The sequence below is a fragment of the Belonocnema kinseyi genome, chromosome 10 (genome assembly GCF_010883055.1).
Source record: "Belonocnema kinseyi isolate 2016_QV_RU_SX_M_011 chromosome 10, B_treatae_v1, whole genome shotgun sequence".
In the NCBI taxonomy this organism is placed as follows: Eukaryota; Metazoa; Arthropoda; class Insecta; order Hymenoptera; family Cynipidae; genus Belonocnema; species Belonocnema kinseyi.
The window spans coordinates 98,215,788-98,236,939 of NC_046666.1; the positions used below are offsets into that span (position 1 = coordinate 98,215,788).

At 35.4% G+C, this 21,152-nt stretch overlaps 1 protein-coding gene across 1 annotated transcript in view; it reads left to right on the forward strand.

The window, feature by feature from the left end:
• Window positions 1–20,624, forward strand: part of LOC117181333 (ubiquitin conjugation factor E4 A) — a 58,399-nt gene extending 37,775 nt beyond the window's left edge. The window contains exons 9-15 of the mRNA XM_033373894.1: window positions 18,263–18,439; window positions 18,550–18,695; window positions 18,778–18,927; window positions 19,050–19,293; window positions 19,434–19,596; window positions 19,982–20,186; window positions 20,297–20,624. Coding sequence (XP_033229785.1) covers window positions 18,263–18,439; window positions 18,550–18,695; window positions 18,778–18,927; window positions 19,050–19,293; window positions 19,434–19,596; window positions 19,982–20,186; window positions 20,297–20,471 — 1,260 coding nt within the window. The 3' untranslated portion in view covers window positions 20,472–20,624. The remainder of the gene's footprint in view (window positions 1–18,262; window positions 18,440–18,549; window positions 18,696–18,777; window positions 18,928–19,049; window positions 19,294–19,433; window positions 19,597–19,981; window positions 20,187–20,296) is intronic.
• The last annotated feature ends 528 nt before the right edge of the window (window positions 20,625–21,152 follow it).

The window sequence follows — 21,152 nt, forward strand, 5'->3', positions numbered from 1 at the left end:
TTTGTTCTAATGTACAATTCATCGAATGACGTTTTAAAGTATTGCTAAAAGTTTAAAATGAATACCACTTTAAACTTCAAAATATCCTTTTATTAATTTACTGTTTGGTATTCTTTATAAAACACAATGTTTTTAAAAAACTTTTTTTTTTAATTTATGGATTTTTATTAGTTATTTCTTGGTTTCCTATTATTTAATTTACTCTTCAAATGAATTTTTCAATTATTATTATCATCTTAGGGATCGGAAGTACAGCTATGAAGTGCCACTGGCGACTATCGTCTTCCATTTTTAAAGCATTAAGTGACCAAAGGCTGCTCGGAATATGCAGGCCAATGACACAAGAAAGTAAAATTAAAATTTTCTTGAAATATTTATAAAATATTTAATAAAATTTTAGATGCTCAAGAAATATGAAAAATTTACTACATGTTTGCTATTTTTAGGCAGAATAAATCAATTCTGAACTTTTAACATATTTACCAGTACCAATTAAAGACAATTCAAAAATTGCACTTTGATTTGCCAGTCGTCATTTGGTCGATCCATTTCCTAAATATCAGAGTTGTAGGAGGGTTTAGCGATTTCGATAGAACTTGATGAAATTTTTGTGTTGAGTAAGTGAAGTTTATGAATGGTTTTTCAAAATGTGCAAAATTCAATGATTCACAGGATTTTAAATTTTGAGATACAATTTTTTTAAACTTGTGAACGAATTTCTTCCTTAAAAGTGTCCTTTCAATTTTTTAAAAATAAAAATATTATAATTCCTTATAATTTTCTGCATCTGTTCAAAACATAAAAAATTGGTGTAAACTCTTTAACTTTCGAAGATATTAATTTCTGAGCGTAGCTGCGCGGCCTCACTATCCACTCGCAACTGTGGGCGAAATTAAATAGTAAACTTCAAAGTGAATTTTAGAATAGATTATTATTGTTTAAAAATTGTATGCCAATGCATATAACAAACAAATGCTTATTTTGACTCTTCTATCTTTTTATAAACAAATTTCCTACTCTGATTATCTCCTGTATTTAATGCACAAGGGTATGTTGAAGAAATTTCATATGAGTAACGACACGGTATAATCCGTTTTTGAAACCCAAGTGGGAAAATATATTGAATTGCGAGGAGCAGGCAATATAGCTGTTTTAATAATTGAAGCCTTGGCTGAAATAAGTTTGTATCAACACATATTTTGTATGTATGGAGTTCTATGTACATAAGTTTCTTTTAACTGTTCTTCTATTCCGCGGAAGCGCTGCGATCGATAATTCGAAAATTGAATTTGGAAAAAAATGTCAAAATAGTCAAGGTTATACAGAGTGTCCCACAAGAACAGTATTCAATTTTGTGTGGAGGGGTGGTTGTGCACAAAAAATAAGAAAAAAAGTCCCCAACATTTTTTTGGTCCGATGCTTATTCTGGGCACAGCAGAGGGTACAAGTTGTATGTACGTGTGAGCATGTGTGGCGTGCGCACGCCGTCTCAAATATTGCACCTGTCGTTAAAATTTAATAATCTTGTATTGTAATTTTAAAATGTTCTGTTATAATAAAAAATCATTATTAAATCCTCTTAAGTTAAGGTGTGTTCATTGAGTGAATTTTTTAGTCGAAAATCGACGTGAATATAAAGTTTAATTGTTTTGTTTAAAACGAGTTTTCAATTTGATCAAACTCGAGCTCTATCGGACGGTGTGATGGCCATCGCTTCGTCCAGCGCTTCGGTGGGGGAACTGCTTGTTTGAGACGGCGTGCGCACGCCACACATGCTCATACTTAAATACAACTTGTACCGTCTGTTGTACCCAGAATAAGCATCGGACCAAAAAAATTATGGGAACATTTTTTTCTGAATAACCCCCTTACAAAATTAACTACAGCTCTTGCGGAACACCCTGAATACTTCGAAAATGCCCCTGTGAAGTCTAGCATGGGACTTTTGAATGAAAGTAAAAAAAGAAAATTAAATTTATTAAAATTGCAAAGAGGAAATAATAAAAGGGCTAGAGAAGCTGGAGCAAAACGTCCAGTACCGGTAACATCATATATAATATTAAAAAATAGTAAAATAAATAAATGAATGAAAAAAAATTATTAAAAATTGTACTAAAAAATACTGTTTAAATTGTTTTATAGTAAAATAAAAATAAAACTCTGAATTACAATTACATGAATAATTAAGTGTTTTTCTTACCTTTTAATGAAAATACGATCAATTATATTTGTATATTTTACAATATGTGTAGGACCCAGTTTGTAAATGATATAATATACATCTCCAATATATAGGGAAAGGGAGAGCTGAGAATTCCAAACCTTTCGAAATTATCATTTAAAGTTTCACCGATGACAGTGTTCATAGGTTGAATTCTCAACTCTCACTTCGACGAGCCTTGTTTTTCTCCGTCACTCTATTTTTGTTTTTCTCTTTGACCGTGAAACTCCTCTTGTTAAACTCGCCCGATGTTCCGATTGGTTCGCGCACCCGTAAGTACTGCGCACCAATCACAATATTAAAATATAGATATGGATATAATATTTGTATTGTTATTATATTATTATTTTTTTATTATTATTATCATATTATAAACAAAGAAATAGAGTAACGAACTTCATTACCAGCGGAAGATTACCTCTCGGACCCGACTGACCGGGAAGGTATCAGATCTAATCTAATTATTTTTATTAATTGAAATGTGCTGAATTCAATTTTGAAATTTTTGTCGACACTCTTAAGCGAATGTAATTTTCTATTCTTATCCTTCAAAAATTCTAAATTAGATTACGATATGTACACTTACGAGGTTAATTGAGATAGATACGGAGGAAATGAAAGTAAATAACCTCGACTATTTTGACATTTCATTCCGAATTCAATTTTTAAATTTTCAACTAGAGCGCTTCCGCGGAATAGAGAAACAGTTGAAAGAAAAACTCATATATCTCCTATCGAAATATGTAGGTCAATTAAATATAAACTTAAGTTTCTTCATAAATTTTTATTGTATAAACATTTTCACAAAGTACAAAATAATTATTTTTCTGAATACATTCCACTAACATCAATGCCTTTTGTCCATCGGATTAGTAGCTTCTAAATTTCAGTATCCTAGAACCAAGGTTAAAAATGTTGAAGGTGTCACAACGCTGACCTCCCAACGCCTCTTTTGGTGCTACAAACAAATAGTACAAGGCAGTCATCCTTTACCGTCTTCATGTCGTGAAGCAAATCAACGAGTAGACCTTCGTTGTAATCCCAAAAAATCGTTGCGAGCACCCATTCTTCACTCCCCAGGCGCAGCTCTTCATGGACCGCCATGAATGTGGCATGCTTTGTACGTTTCCATGCCCCTGTATACATTTTTTGTACGACGCAAACACTTGAGTCATTGAAACTGTTTCAGTAACAAACTGCTGTTTCAACCTATGCAAAATTTCATTGCGCCACAGCTACTGCGACTTCTTTGGCATTTATCGTCCAAGCTACTAAACGAAAGGAAAATGAGAGGCCTACGTAGTGCGTGCAAGTTTAAAATAACTCCGCTTCAGACTCTAATTGGTCCTAAGTCGATACGATCGCTTATGTGACAGTGCGGAAGAGATTTCGGTTTATATTTGACCTACCCAAGTATAATTAACTATATAGTTTAGATTCTACTCTTCACTTAAATCCATTATTTACAGGGAAACTAACTATTTACAGAGAAGATTTATTCTCTTTTGAAATAATAAAACGGGTCCACATGTTTCAAGTATGCCAAAGTAAATCCAGAGAGAAACATCTGTTAAAAGAACATGGAATGGGAAAATAACAGCTGAACCAAAGTGCAAAACCTTAGGTCGTACCGAGTGAGTTGTCAATTCTGAGTCCACTCCAGAGAATGCCATACATTTTGAATTAATCAAAATTAAAACAAACTTCTCATTAAGAAGAAAATGTACAAGCATATGTACAAGGTTTATCAGAGAGATTAAAACATGCTATGAAAAAATTCAACATTAATGTATATTTTAAAAACAATCACAAATTGGAAAATTGTTTTATAAATAAGAAAGATTATGAAAAAATTGAAAATTTCTCAAACGTAGTTCATTTAATATAATGCGAAGGTTGCAAAAAGTTTATATTGGTGAAACAGGTAGAAGGTTAAAAACAAGAATAGCCGAACATAAAAGAGATTGCAGGATTGGCAATTTGAACACAGGTTTGTCACAACACTCGTGGAATTTTGATCACCTTTTTGATTTTTACTTTGATAATATAAAGATTTTAGCTAAAGAAAACACTTACAAACTGTTCCATTAATTTAAAAACATAAATACTTAATGTAACTAAACATTACCATAATATAACAAATTGAATAGTAAATTTCTAAAATACCTTGGCGCGCTATGTTCGCTAAAGTGGAATTAGGTCCTCTGTAGTGAAAACTGTACTAAATATTTAACATAACCCAAGTTTAGTTTCCTGTCACCATCACCTGCTTGTCCGTCGTGTGACTATCATTGGTTCGCTCAAGTGTTTTAAAATGTAACCTTAATTATTGGGAGCCTCTTTTCTTTTTATGTTGAGGTTTTTCCCAATTACAAAATTATGTGTTTCAGAAATTATTTCAAGCCGTCTCACTTTTATTCATCGAACTACAATTTTTTATGTGCAAAAGTCGTATATAAGGTAAATTGACTTTTCTTTTCATAATATAATTTTCTCTACGCCAATGTTAATTTTTTAAATCAGCTAATTTTTATAATAATTTTGTATCAGGTATTGTCTGAGAATGACCGACAGATTAGGTCGAAACGTCGCAAGGTGTAGAAGAATTTTTATATTTTGATTAAATTGTTAACTCGGATTTCCTTGTCTTTTTATTTACAAACTTGATCGTAAGACCGAAGAAAAAATTGAACTAATGTTTATATTGAAGTTAAATTTTGAATTAAAATAAAAGATGTTCAAAATTTCTAAGCCAACATGGGGTCTGCAATATTGGACTCAATCATATATTTCATTTCAAACTAAATGAACTTTTTTCGATATAAAAAAATAAAAAATTATTAGAATAATAATAATGAGAAAAGTTGGTCAATGCACAAAATTGATCGGCTAATTATTAGCGAGAAAGACAAATGTCTTACAATACAGAATTCTAATTATCTTTACTCATATTCGTAGTTACTTCATTCAAGAAATTACAATTTAAAACGTTTATCTCAATTCACGAAAATGAATTACATTTAAATGAGCGAGATAAGAAACCTGGTTTCTCGTATTAATTCACTCCTTTCTATCTTACCAGAATCTCATTATAAAAACACCTAAACGCAAAGAGCATTACTTTCGGGTGCTCTAGGATGAAAACGCAGTTCCTCTAGGAAAGCGAGGTAAAACTGCTGACGCACAGTGGGTTGGAATAGAGAAAAGCTGGCCCAAAGTAGAGAATGTTCATAAAATGGGCCCAATTTTCTTAGTCGGTTGTTTTAGGGGTCGCTGATGACGAATCCGAAGTCAAAAAAAAAAAAACAGATCCAATATGGTGGACGACTATGCTAAATAAACATTGGTTTTCTGTCATTTTTTGTGTAAGGGGGTTTCCGAAGTCGCTGATTATGAATCCAAAGTCAAAATTAAAAAAAAATTAAATGGCGGATCCAATATGACGGACGACTATGCTAAATAAATATTGGATTTTTGTCAAAATTGGTGTAAGGGGGTTTTTGAAGTCACTAATTATGAATTCGAATTCAACAATGTTTAAAATGGCAGATGTAATAAGGCGGACAACTATTCTAAATAAATAGTGGACTTTTAAATTTTATTTAAGAGGGTTTTCGAAGTTGCTGATTACCAATCTGAAATTAAAATTTTTAAAAACTAAATGGCGGATCCAACATGGTGGACTAATGTGCTAAATAAATATTGAATTTTTTAAAAATTTATGTAAGGGGATTTTCCAAGTGGCTGATTATGAATCCGAAGTCAAAATTTTAAAAACAAAATGGTGGATATAACATGGTGGACGAATGTGCTAAATAAACTTTAGATTTTTTTCAAAATTATTGTGAGGGGGCTTTCGAAATCGCAGATTACGAATCCAACGTAAAAAATATAGAAAAATATGTTAATATTATTACTTAAATAATTTTTTTAATATTGGAGTATTCAGAAATAAAAGGAGTGATATTAAACGTTTTTATTACAAGAAAATTATGTGTTTATTTCAATAAAGTATACATTTCCATGCATCGTTATCTGTTGAATCGTCTGTAGGAAAATCTCTTGATTCAACTGGCGGATAGGTAAAGCATTTTTCATCTATTTCAATACTTGACGGAATTAAAAAACCTACTGTTTCTAATAACAACGATTAAAATTTTTTCACGGAAGATCACGCATGCTAAAAAGATATTGGTCAGGCATTAACATCAATCTTACAAAAATGTCTTCCATATTTTTTTCTCGGGAACATTTCCGTGCAAAATCTTCTCTGAACCTCTTAATAAACTTATTAGAAGCTTCATGAGCATCATCAGACATTTGCCCTATAGGTAGCAATGACGAGTTTATTATTTATGCGCCATGGAGTAACACCTTGTATACTGAAGTTTGCATGTAAATTCACGGATACAATTATACAAAATTGCGAGCTATCTGTATGAATAAACCTGGAATTTAGCAATATTGATTTCATGGCCACTCGAAAGTGCCTGCAAAATATCATGGAAACGTTCGATCAAATTTACATGCTAGCTTCCAAATCCAGGCTTTGGCTGATCTACTGTAAGACATAATTGCTAACGGAAACATTGTTGGATATTTTTCTTTCGGACTACTGTCCTTTTTTTTTCTTCGGCATCACGCGTTTGCCATTTTTTTACATCTTAGTTTATACGCTACCTTCCAAAAACACTCAAAGAATCTAATCCACGCATGAAGAGTTGACAAACTGAACTGGAAAACATTTGCAGCCACTTCTTTTTGTAACAGTACGTTGTATTTCTTTTCCGCCTAATACTATTTGAAAAGAGACAAGATTACTTTCTTGTTGTTTAATATCATCTACTTCTTTAAGGGTGTCCGCAGTATTTTCATGCAAGAACTTAATCCTAATAGGACTACAAAATCTAGGCGATGATGTTCTTGGATTTTTTCATAAAATAATTTTCTTATGTGTTACTTCGTCTTCGGATACCAACTGTAACGACACGTAAGAACTAAAGAACATATTCGCATCGTATTTGCTTTCAGCATCACCAGTAAACTTTTCTTTTAGCTAATAATATTCTTTCTGCTGTGTGATTTAACAAAGCCTGCAACTTTACTTCAGCAATATATTCCGATACGGTGATCTATGTTTTAGGTGGATAACATTAATTCATAACAATAATTAATAAACAAGACTAAATCAGTTGAGAATACAACACGATAACAGAAAAACTCAATTAATACAATTGTTGATTTTATATAGGTGCAATCACTGATAACTTTCATGGGAAATCTGAAAACTTCTTTAGCTCAAAATGGTCTTACATTTAGTAATATTTGAAAAGCAGAACTTAGCAAAGAAAGAACGAGAATCCTAAGATAAGGGACTTCTGCAGTATTCAAAAGGTTACATTGTCGGCTAAGCGGTGTATCTTAATCGTGGCAAGGGTGAGAGTTTGCTGAACATTGTGAATGTGGGTGTAGCTTGCCCAGAAGCACTATAAGTGAGGAGCGTATGCGTAAGAAAGAGATACTTTTGGAAGATTAACAAGTTATCTTGTCGGCTGAGCGATTTATCTTAAGCCTCATAGGTGGGAGATTTTGCTAGACCTTGTATATGCGGATAAACTTAGGCCCAGAAGCACTAAAATTTAAGAGATGATGCGTAACGACTAAGTATTTTTACATTATATAAGAAAAGATTCACCAAATATAAACAGTAAAATAGCTTAGAGAAGTATTCAGTAAATTAAGCAAAATTGCATAATATTGTTACGATTCAACAAAGGAAACGAATCTTTGGTACTTAGTTCAGGACCTTTGGTTATTATATGAGAATGCTCAGAAATCGATACGGATCGAAGGCCGAGAGAATACTGACCACAACGAAGGGCGCAACTGAAGAGATTCCGAGGGAGAAGAAGAGAGCGATATGGCGAGTAAACCGGACGCACTGATAAAATGTAACGTAGTTACAAGAGACTTCTTCACAGTTAAGAACTTCGGGAAAAGTCTGGCTGTTTCCTTTTATGTCTATAACGAGAGCCAAGGGACTATTCTGTAGAGATTCTGAAGTTTGATTCCATTGGTAAATGGTTTGGTAGCGTTGCAAGCATTCTTTGCACCATTTGGTCCAGAAGCTATCCAGCATCTGTCTCAGGAGCTGCTATCGAGAGAGACTGGATACTTTTATGCTTTATAATGATGATTTAGGAATAACAGTTATTGTACCTCCGATCAGGAAGGACACTGGTGTAAGAATTCCGAGGTCGGCTGGGTCCTCAGTAAGAGGACAAAGAGGACTGGAATTAAGCACAGCTTCAATTTGCGACACCAAGGTGTTCATCTCTTCATAAATAAAAAGATTGTCTCCGATCACTCGTCGGAGATGAAGCTTAACTGATTTTACTCCAGCCTCCCATTTTCCTCCAAAGTGAGGAGAAGTTGCTGAGCAGGCACAGATGTCACGTCTTCCGGTGAAACTTTTGTAGGCTACCATAAAGGCGTCTGTTGTGTAGTCGGTGACTAATTCTAGATGGATCGCTGATGTCGAATGGCAAACGAATAAAGCTATGTAATCCTTGTAAGTGCGAGCTTCCCGCCCTTTCCAAGTTTTGATCATAAGATATCCAGTATAATCAAAGCCAGAGTGGAGAAATGGACGTGAAGGCGTGATGCGATTAGCAGTTAATCGTCCCCTAAGCTGTTAAGCTCGCTTTTTTTGATATCTCACGCACCTGATGCATTTCCAGATGAATGAGCTAACTTTAGCGCGTCCGCCAAGAATCCTAAAGTCATTTCCGATGAGTGACAAGGTATCCTGAGTTTTTTCCTAAGAAGGAGAATGAATCTCTTGCAAAGAACTTTGATCCGCAGGAGTCGAGTCAAGCGCGAGTATTTGTCGAGTAGACCCCAATAGGTACTAGGCAGACTTGTAACAGCAGTTGCTTTGATTGGACGTTCTTCAAAATGTTCCTCAACAGATGGTGCTTCGAACTTGTTGGGTCATGATGAAGATGGTTCCCTTAGCCAGTCCGGAGCAGTATACCAGATATGATGTTGAGAAAATTGAGTCGGAGTTAATCCTCGAGTAGCACAATCCGAAGGGTTTTCTTTACCTGGTATGTAATGTCATTTTGCTATGAAAAGATTTTCTTGAATAAAACACACACGATTGTGAACGACCTCTTTCCACCGACATGGGTGATCGTTGATCCAGGTGTAGACGATGGAAGAATCTGTCCAAAGGTGAATTTGAACTTCATTAGCATTTAAAACTCGTACAGTGTGATGAACCAGTTTCTTGAGGAGGACAGCTGCTGACAATTCGAATCGAGGAATGGTCAGCCTCTTCAATGGAGCCATCTTGGTCTTAGAGCAGAAAAGTGTCGTTTAAACTTTATACTCTTGATCGATGGGGCGTATGAAGAGAGCATCAGCCATAGCTTGTTGAGATGCGTCACAAAAACCATGAATCTCAAAGGAATTCCATGATGACACTAACCATCGGGAAAATGATGTCATCTTAAGATCTGGAAGTTTGTAAATAAACGTGATCCATTTTTTCAGGCTGCAGAGCAGGTAAAGGGTCATCCCAATCAAGTTTGAGAGACCAGAGTTGGATTCCAACTCATTCCCAGATCGTGGCCAAGCATAAGCGATTTATCTGTTCAACCGTATTCTGGACTTGTTCAATGGAATCAGCTCCTCCGAAGACATCATCCACGTATCTGCCTTTACTTAAAGGGGATGTAGCGACTGGAAACTTGGAGCCTTCATCTTCCACTAGCTGCTGCATGGTACGAAGGGCAACATACGGGGCACATGCAAAGCAATATCTTACTGTAGTCAGCTGGTATGAGTGCATTTCTTGAAGTTCATTTATTCAAACGATTCTCTGAAGATCCCAGTCATCCGGATGCACCTTAATTTGCCGGTACATTTTTTTAATGTCTAAAGAGAAGAAATAATGAAACTGGCGAAACCAGATCAAGACATCGATAAGTTCAGTCTGAAGTTTGATTCCTGTATGTAGAATGTCATTGAGTGAGGTACCATTGGAAGTGACTTTTGAAACATTGAACATTACTCGGGACTTTATTGTCAGACTGCTGGGGTGAAGCACTCCGTGATGAAAAAGGTAGAAGACTCGACTTGGTTTAGGACTTCCAACTGGAACTTGCTTCATGTGATTCAAAGTTTCATACTCACTTAAAAAATCTGAATAGGCTTTCTGAGGAAATGACTCAGCTTGAAGTTTCTTTGATAACCTTGAGGACATTTTTAAAGAAGTCGATTTCAAGTCACGAAGCTGATCAGTAGATTTCTTAAATGGTAGTCTGACGATGTAGCGACCTGTATCATCTCAAGAGTGTGTAGTTCTTAAATGGTCCTCACACTTTGGACCTTCAGATGACAAAGAATTTCCTCCTGAAGTTGGAATTTCATCCAGTTTCCAGCATTTCTGGCGAAGTTCATTGACTTCTCCTTCAATGAAGACGTGGTATCGTTGGAATTCAGAGAATGATGATCAAAACGTTGCTAGATCAAGCAGTACCTATCCAAAAATGCTAGCTTAAGCAGTTGGAGTGTTGGTAGGACCTTTTCGAAGACCTTCTTCGATAATTTTACCATAATAGTCAGCTCCAATGATCATGTCAATCTGTATAGACGACTTGAAGTCAGGATCTGCCATCTGAATGATTTCCAGATGATAAATTGGCCACGTTCTAAATGTGGCAAATTTACTTTTCCACGTATAGTACAGGGAAAAACTGCTGTAAATTTTGTGAGAAGGTGAGCGGTGATCACGCACACTGCAGCGGGCTCGAAATAGGGTTTCAACTTAACTGAAATTAGACCACGTGTTCATCCAGCTTTTACTGCTCCGATTCCTTTCAACTGTAGCAATTTTGATAGTCTTGGCGAGCGAAGAAGTTGAGATAGTCTCTCCGAGAGAAAAGGTATTTGAGAACCTGGATCTATGAATGCTCTAACTTTCATTTGCTCACACTTGTCTGAAATGGCGACGATTTGAACTATAGCCAGAAGTTTCTGAAACGTTGATGAGGTTTTGATGTATGGCAGCATAGTTAGTTTGAATTTGTGGAGTTGACGTCGATGAATAAGACTGGTCGGATTCTCCTGCTTTATGAATTGTGGAATGGTGTCTTTTGCCACATGTATTGCAACTTCTCGTAGACGGACAGGCTGATGATCGATGCTGACCGAGACAGTTGTAGCACAGATTGTTCTTTTGAAGAATTTGCAGTCTCGTCATCAAAAATTCATTGAGTTATTTCCATGTTGGAGGCTCTTTGAACGATCCCAGGCGATGCTCCCAATCCTTGACTGACTCTGAATCCAACTGTTAAACCGCAATGAAGACTAGGATGTCATCCCACATATGTATTGGCTGCTCAAGCGTCTCCAAGGTTCGATAAATTTGCGTGATAGTTGTATATCGACTTTTCAATTCAACTGCTGATTCCTTAGTCATTCATTCAATTATTAATAAAGACTGTAGTGCTGAATTATAAAGGAGCCGTTTATTTTCATAAGAGAAAAGTAAAGCAACCCATGATTTTTATAAATTATCAGTGCTCAATGCGGTGTTCTTCAGCAGATGAGCGACAGGTCTCTTCAAACTTTTTTTTAGATAATGTAACTTCCAGATGGATGGAAGGTGATCTCATTCTGTTACATTAAATGCATTCAAGTAAAAAGCTCATATTCTCGAGCGCTTCGAGATAGGCTTCGTGCGTTGCTTTGTGTAGCTTTTCCTAGATGTCGGATATTTCTATAAGACTTTGCTTTTCCTATGTTTCCAATTGTCTCATCGCGATCCTGATGGCATCATGATTCAGTGAGAACTTGGATCATGATTCCTTGAGAGTATCGCGGCGAGTTTCAACTTGGTATGATGAAGAAACGTTCGCAATCCCGACACTCATTAAGTTGTCTGTTGCACTCGCGATAAACTCTATATGAAAGATTTGCTCATCGATAAGGTTTTCCATGTGACTCACTCATCTTGAAACCGTTCACCAAATCCGGCTCGAAGGACCAAAAAATGGTTAATCTCACTTAGGAATAGACACATTATACTGGCACTGCTAAACGAAATTTTTAACACTCTTTTTCACATTTAAATATTCTTTTATTGGTAAAAACAATAATTCATAAACAACACTAAATCAGTTGAGAACATAACACGATAACAGAAAAACTCAATTATTACAATTGTTGATTTTATATAAGTGTAATCACTGATAACTTTGATGGTAAATCTGAAAACTTCTCTATCTCAAAATTGTATTACATTTAATAATATTTGAATAGCAGAACTTAGTAAAGAAAGAATGAGAATCCTAAGAAAAGGGACTTCTAAAGGATTCAAAAGGTTAACTTGCCGGCTGAGCGGTGTATGTTAAGCCTGGCAATGGTGAGAGTTTGCTGAACCTTGTGAATGCGGGTGTAGCTTGTCCAGAAGCTTTACAAGTCAGGAGCGTACGTTTAACAAAGAAAGACTTCTAGAAGATTCACAAGGTACCTTGTCGGCTGAGTGGTTCATCTTAAGCCTGACAAGGGGGAGCTTTTGCTGGAACTTGTGAATGCGGGTGAACTTTGGTCCAGAAGCACTAACATTCAGGAGAGTATGTGTATCGACTAAGTATTTCTAGATTAAATAAGAGATTCACCAAATCTAAACAGTAAATTAGCTTAGAGAAGTATTCAGTAATTTAAAAAAATCTCATAATATTGCTACGATACAATAAAGAGAACGAATCTTTGGGACTTTGTGCACGATCTTTGGTTTACGATAAGATAATGCTCAGAAATGGATATGAATCGAAGGCCGAGGGAATACTGACCTACAGCGAAGGGCGCAACTGGGTCGAGAGAGGGTTCCAACATTTTCCCAAAGACATTGAGTGACAGGGCACAAAAAAGAGATAGATATGAAGAGAGGCTGAGGGAGAAGAAGAGAGTGAGATGGCGAGTAAATGTAACGCAGTAACAAAATGCAACGTAATAAGAGACTACTACGTAGTTAAGAACTTCGAGAAAAATCTGGCCGTTTCCTTTCCCCTTCATGTCTCTAGCGCTAAATCTAATTGATATTGCTAAGTCTAATTCTAAAACATTCAGCTCGCCCTTAGAAACACATGTTAAATTTTATTCAAAATTCAAGAGCACAAATGTAAAAATTGGAAAACAGAGTATATAAAAGAAACTGCTTTTAAAAAGTGACGCCAAAGTTAGCCTATTCTTTGGACCTCCCTAGCGAACTGGGAAAAAATATGTTACAAGTATCAAATTACTCGGCATTGAAAACCAAAATGAGCATGGCTTTTGTTTTTCAAAAATTTCAAAATATTGCCCCTATTTATGGGTTGTAAAGGCCCCAAAAAAATTAAAAATAGAAAATACGTGATTTTATTTTGTACGATTTCTTTTATAGAAAAAGGACAATGAAAAATGATTTTATAATTAGTGGTATTCCTTATTTTGGGGGGTGGGGGGGTTCTTCTCAACACCTGCATAGAGGCAATTTTTTGAAATTTGAAAAAAAGGAAAATCGATGCTCACTTTGGTTTACAATTACGAGTAATTAGATACCTGTAACTTATGTTTATACTATTTCCTTAGGTCGCTAGCGAGGTCCAAAAAATAGGATAAGAAACAGCCTATTCTGGCTTCACTTTTTATGAATCTGTATCACTGTCACCTTTCGAGCATATTTCCTCTTTGGGGAAATATAATTTTGATCCTCTTTCCAATCATGCGATGCTAAGACTTCCTCATGAAATAAATCAACCAACTACCTTCAATTACTTTTCTCTCATAAAATAAATGATCAGATTTTGTGTTTTCAGTGATGTCAAATATTCTCTCAGATTGTGTATTAATGCCCAAAAGGGTAACGCACAACTCCTTCCAGTTCGATCATTCTTCGGGGAGATGGTTGAGGTCCCCTCAACCCCACCTTTTTATAAAATAATTTATGGATTACGTCTCACTGCCGCGTTCAGTACAGGTACGCGAAGTCTCATCGTGTTAGTGCTGTTAATATTTGTAATTTTGAAAAACTAAATAAATAAAATGGAAAGTGACGATGAAAATCTTATCTATAAGTCTAAAAAAAATATGGAGCTGAATACGAAAAGTTCATGCAGTAGAGGAAAGAGAAAAATCTGATCTCATGTTCGGGGAATGTATTGTTACTTTACTTTGAAGAGGAATTTAAAAATTTTAAATCTGTAACTGTTTTGTAACATTACTCGATAGTAAGGTCTAATCTAAATCCCGATTAAATTTTTTAACTGTTACTAAGGTTGTTTGAATGGGGTGGACAAAAATTGGGATACCTATGAGTTACTCGAAACTTACCAACGGCCGACGATAATTCGGTTTTGAGGTATTAAAAATGCACTTTGAAAATTCTCTAGACCCTGAAAGGCGTTTCACGATGGTATGTGCGCTTGCTATCTGGTTTGTAGAAAAAAATCCGGTAACCGATAAAAAATAAGAGTAAAATGGTGTAATAATGACGTGAATTGAGTTGGAATCCGACTACTAGCTGTTGGGGCTGTTTGCTCAGCTGTAATTGATCGTACTACCACCTGAATAAAGTGATTACTTAATTCGATGTCTGCTGTGAATAATTCATATGCTATATCTCGATATCTAAGAATAATGAATCTTTGCGAATAAGGACGATGATTTTTAAAAGTCTGCAAAGATTGTAGTTCTCAATGTCTCTATCAAAAGTTTTATGGGGCACACAGTCCGAAAATGGACAGTTTTCGAGTTATAGAGGGTTAAACATCCAACCCTTTTAAGAAACATTACCATATATCTCAAAAACTGCAGCTCTGTGAAAAAATATTCCTATGAAAGTCAATAAAGACAATCAGACAATAAAGACAAGATATGAAGAGGAAATTAATATAGAACCCATAAAGGCAAGAAATGAGAATGACTTAGTCAACAGTCAGCCAATGAAGGCTAGTCATGTGGCCTGTTAATGAAACGTAAGCCCTGTAAAAGTGGCTGCCGAATTAAACCTTCATAATTTAAATGATGCGGACATGATCTTACGTTTTCCGGAATGTAAACATTGCATAAAATAAAAACATTTACTTCGCATTCGACTGATAATCTTTGTGTATTATCAGCGGAATTGCAGAGAAGGCAAGTGTTACTTGTAGTCTGCGTTAAGACATTCAGTCTTAAACATGTGGGATCCTCCTCCATAGCAGCGATTTCGTTACAAATCGATCGATTGCAATTAGAGCATATCTTTGTCAGATGTGTAACTTATAATCTCCGTCGATTCGAGTCATGAAACGAGGAGCAAATCGTCCATCACAAACAGAACACCGTAAAAGATTTCTAAATGCCATTGTGGTTAAAGAATGCAAGTACTTAATTAAGAATTGCTTTAGTAAACACACTCTGCTAACACTATAAAAAAAATTAGATTGACTATACAATGTAGCGGATCTAACGTTTACACATCCATGAAGTAACATAGTTCAAAGGGAAAATAAAACAGGATAACAAAATCAGATGTAGCAATCTGCCTCGCAGTATCGTGAATGTATACCCAGAAAGCAATCGCCAATTAAAAGAAACAAAAGGACAGCCAAAACAAGTGTACCACACTGGCCCCCTGTAACGGGAAAATGTACTCAGAAACAAATCACCCGTCCTTTGTGAACACAAAATGACTCGCACAAAAATGATAGCAGAGCTCCTCAACTTATTGTTCTTATGATTATAAAAGTACTAATGGGGCTTATCACACCTGCGCGCTGCGCGCGCCAACACCCATTTTATATTACTTTGTTCTTTGCTTTCTTTTTGGAGGGGGGAGGTCAAGAAGGACGTGTCTTGAAAACATCCTTCTCATGATTTTCCTTCATTGGCTGGCTATTGACTAAATCATTTTCATTTCTTGCCTTTATGGGTTCTATATTGATTTCCTCTTTATATATTGTCTTTATTGGCTAAATATTAGCAATAAATGACAAGTTCACATTGAATTACCTGTGTTTTAAGGCCATGACTTTCTTTGCATCTCCCCGTTAGAGCCCAATAACATTCATAAGAACATTTTTTTCGCAGAGCTGCAGTTTTCGAGATATTTGGTAATGTTTCTTAAAAGGGTTGGATGTTTAACCCTCTGTAACTCGAAAACTGTCCATTTTCGGACTTTGTGCCCCATAACACCTTTGATAGAGACATTGAGAACTACAATTTTACGAAGTTTAATCAAAATCGACCGAAAGCCATTTCATGTACATCTGCTGCGGGGTCCTTTACATTTCTTCCTTAAGATATTCAAATAATAACTTTCTCTCTAGCAATAGCAAATTTTTGTGAGGCTTTTGAGTGTGCCTTTCGGAGGGTGTTTTATATTTTGGGAATTCATCATTTTATTATTTGCCACAATTTTCCTATGCCGAGACCAAGTAAGATAAGACAATAAACAATTAAAAAAAGAAAAACACAAGTTGCATTTTTTATTTTAATTTAAAATTCCCGCCATGACAGATACGACTTTTACTAAAAGTCCATTTTTGTTAGTACGATCAAGTACGGCTGAGCTATCAGCTCCAACAGGCATTAGTCGGCTTCCAGCTCAATTCATGTCGTCGCTACATCACTTTACTCTTATTTTTTAGCAGTTAACGAAAGGTGTTCGAAAAACCAGACAGTAAGCGCACATGCCGCCACCAGGAAACAACTTTCGGGGTCACGAAAATTTTCAAAGTTGTTTTCTAAAACTTCAAAACCGAATTATTGTCGGCCGTTGGCAAGTTTAGAGGATTACATAGATTTCAACATTTTTGTACAAGCCGTTGGAACAGCCTTAATCAAATTAATTAATTAATTAATAAGCCTTAATCGAGTTACGTTATGTTAATTCCGTATTTATTTATTTTTATTATTTAAACATCCAATCTAAGCAGGTATCTTATGTAAATTTAAACTTTAATATTAAAAAATTACATATATGTGACGGGATGCCGAAGAAAGGGGACTAACTCTAAAAAATCTAAATTGAGGTTTTTACGCCTTTAGATAGTGTTTGAGTTTCTCTTTTAAATGAAACCACCAAAAAAAATACCCGAGCCTTATTATTGCTAATAATTTAGTTGTTTAATATCCGAAAAATTGGGCTTTCGCTCGAGATTTCGTGAAACGCCTCCCACCACTCACCACTAAATCTCTGCGTCCCATCTATACCCCGTCCGTGAAACGCGGCAGGGGCGCCGATATGTGCGTGAGAATGCAGTGGTAAGTAAAGAGAGAAAATTTCGTGAGTCTTCCCTCTCTCCAAAATTGGTTTCTATATTTGCCTTTCACAATTTGTTTCTTTTTTTGCGGGGGGGGGGCACAACCCTGAACCCCCGGGCGAGGCCTCCCCTGCACCCCTACCGCCTCACACCTAACCTCAAAATCTAAGAGTTACATTTTCTTGCGTATACTTATGATTCATTCTACAAGCTAGAAAAAATGGTACCAATGGTGCCATTGTTTAAAACAACCCACTGCAATAGAGCTGTGTACTAGTTCTATTGTCGATTTGAATTTTTTCATTGCACTCTGAGATGATTCGATCTATTATTATAAATGATCTCATTATAGATTTTTTATTATAAAAAAGATACTAAATCTTAAAATTAGGGTACTTTCTGAACCTAATGTGAATATTGGGTACAATAGGGGATATATGGTCCGTTCTGTGAGGCCTGGTAATACGTGTACACTGGAGCCGCGTTTATATCCGTTCTCAATTATATCCTTCTGCGCTTATATCCCTGCTATAGCTCTGATTTATATCCACTCCCCATCCATCACCTCGCAGTACCACGTGACAAACAAGACAATTAGCCCGCGGCCCGGAAAATTGCCCTCTGCTGAGGACCAGTCGTGGGATCCCTCCCAGAAGGATATAAGTGAATGTTTACTTTCTGCGATAGCGGATATAAACGCGGTTCCAGTGAATAAGTTTTTAAAAATAACATTCTTTAATGTTAGATGATAGCACTGATGGAGTCACCAAATCGTTTATACAATCCACACCTGCGCGCAAGATTAGCTGAAGGTCTAGAGGCTTTATTACCATTAAATGATGATCAAACTGGGCAGAATATACCTTCGATTGGATCCTTTCATAGAATGCAACTATTTATTTGCCATCCACATAGACATCAGGTGCTTTAAAAATTTATATATTTTTTAAACAAGAAAATCCTAATGTGTGGAAAACGTTCCATTTTTGATCAAATTAACAATTTTAGATGATTAAAATTAAATTATTTTAGATTGTCGCGAACTTGCTTAAAGTTTTTGTGAGCATTGAAGTGACAGGACAAAGTGTACAATTTGAACAGAAATTTAATTACCGTCGCCCCATGTATGTCGTTATGGCTTATTTGTGGAAATTAGAAGAGCATCGCAGAAATTTCTTGTGAGTTGTAGAAGTCTACAAAAACAATGATAATTATTTATCGTTGCTTTACTTTATTAAAATAAATATTTCATGTGTATAGGAATTTAGCTAAAGAGGCCGAAGCTAACATGGAAGCAGTTCAACCCCCGTTGTTCCTACGTTTTATTAACTTATTAATGAATGATGCTGTTTTTCTTTTGGACGAGGCACTTTCAAATATGGCACATTTAAAGCAAATAATTGAAGCGAGGCAAGCTATTCACGTCATATTTTTTTAAAACATTTGCATTTTCTTTTATTACTGTCAGCTTTGGTAAAAGACTAGTAAACATTAAGCAAACTAAAATACGGGAATATTATTTTCTTGTGCAGGGAAAATGGAGATTGGAATGAGCTGCCTCAAAATGAGCGAGAACAACAGGCAGGATATCTTCAACACATTGGAATGATTGCGCGATTTGACAATATTTTAGGCAGAGAAACCATACAAACTTTGAAAATGCTCACAACCGAAATAAAGTCGATATTCTGCCATCCGACAATGGTGGATCGCATAGCTTCAATGTTAAATTACTTACTTATAAAATTAGTAGGGCCCAACAAGAAAAATCTTAAGGTTTGTAATGGTATATTTTACATTTGTGCAAAATAACCTAAAGGAAGGTAAAGTCTAAGAGATATTTCAAGTCAAGTTCACTCCATAACCTCGCTGCTCATCTATAAAAATCACTTTTTTAAACAAGTAATTTTTGTCAGGTAAAAGACCAGACAGACTACGACTTTAACCCAGCCAATCTCGTGCTGAGTATCTGCAACATTTACATAAATCTTAGTAAAAGTGAGGCTTTCACACTGGCCGTTTCTCAGGATGGACGGTCTTATAGTCCAGAGCTATTCCAACTGGCTGAAAAGGTTTTAGGTAAGTCAACCAAATCAAGCACGCAAAACACATAATACTTACGTAAAAAATAAGAAAAATCACAATTAAGTTTACTCATTGTTTTTTAAATTCTAGATTATTAAGGGTAATTTTTTAAATTTTAGCCCCCCCCCCCTTTGTAACGATATTTCTAAAGTGAGTGAACATAACTTTAAAATGAGCATAAGATTTCGCTGACCCTCACACCCCCATAGAAGCCCTAAATAATTTAATAATATAATTTAATAATGTCTCAACTTCTTAGAGTTTCCAGTTCTTAAAATTGGAATTTCCGTAAATAATGTCCAATCGAATTGATTCTAAATTTTTCACTTTCATATATTATATGTTATCACGAAATTTCAAAGCAGTTTTCCTTTTTCAGTTAGAATAGGAGGAGTTGGTATAATAACCGATTTATATACGTTTGCTCAACAAGTTGAAATCGCTGCACGTCAAAAAAGAGAAGAGGATGAAATTTTGGAAGGCGTCCCTGACGAGTTTTTAGACCCAATTATGTCTACAGTTATGAATGATCCCGTTATATTACCTTCTTCAAAAATTACGGTTGATCGTCAAACCATAGCCAGGTAAATTTATATTTAAGAAATTTAAAAAAGTAAAATAATGTGAATGAAACTGGTTTAAGTAATTCATTAAACTATTTCCATATTTAAAAATGTATTTACCAATTTCGCAGACACTTGTTGAGTGATCAAACAGATCCATTTAATCGTTCGCCACTCACAATGGACATGTTGTGCTGCGATGTAGACCTTCGAAATAAGATTGAATCATGGATATCCCAAAAGAAGCAAGAAAGGTGTTCAACTAGTGCCAATGATAATACATGCATGGATTTTGAAAGTCGTTGACTAAAAGAACTTTATTTTTTCTATTCAATTTATCAAACCAATTATCATATTTGGACAACAAACTCTTAAATTTTGTTTAGATTCCTAAGAATTTCGAATCTACATTTAAATATTCGACGTTAAAGCTTTTTACATAAACAATAATATCCAAAATATTATGCTCTATTTTATACGTATTAAGTTTAACCTGTGATTATTAGTAAACCTAGAGACAAAAAATAAAGATATCATATGGTTAAAAAAAAACCCGGTGAAATCCCAGTAACGCTTCAGCTGCAACCACGTCTCACGACTGTCAAATAGATGGTTCTAGTGTGCGATGAACTCAATACGACGATCTGCCAAAGGTCTCGTACACCCTAAGGATACTGAATGACCCTAGGAAACCGCCTTCTGCATTTTACCCGCAAGTGTATTAGCATTCCGTTGACTTGCAGGGATGCTTTTCATACTATGAACTATTGATTCCGTCGATCGATATTTTCGTTGAACCGAGCGGAGAGTGAAATTTGACAGTGGGTTGACGTCTCAGAAAACCTAACTGGCAATATCATTAAAATAAGAGAAGAAGAAAAAAAGATTTGTTTCTGCCTATTAATGTTTGTGAAGTACATTTGTTCATAGAATTTTTGTATACAAGTGATTAATAACATTTAGTCTTAAACTTTGTTGGCCACGTAT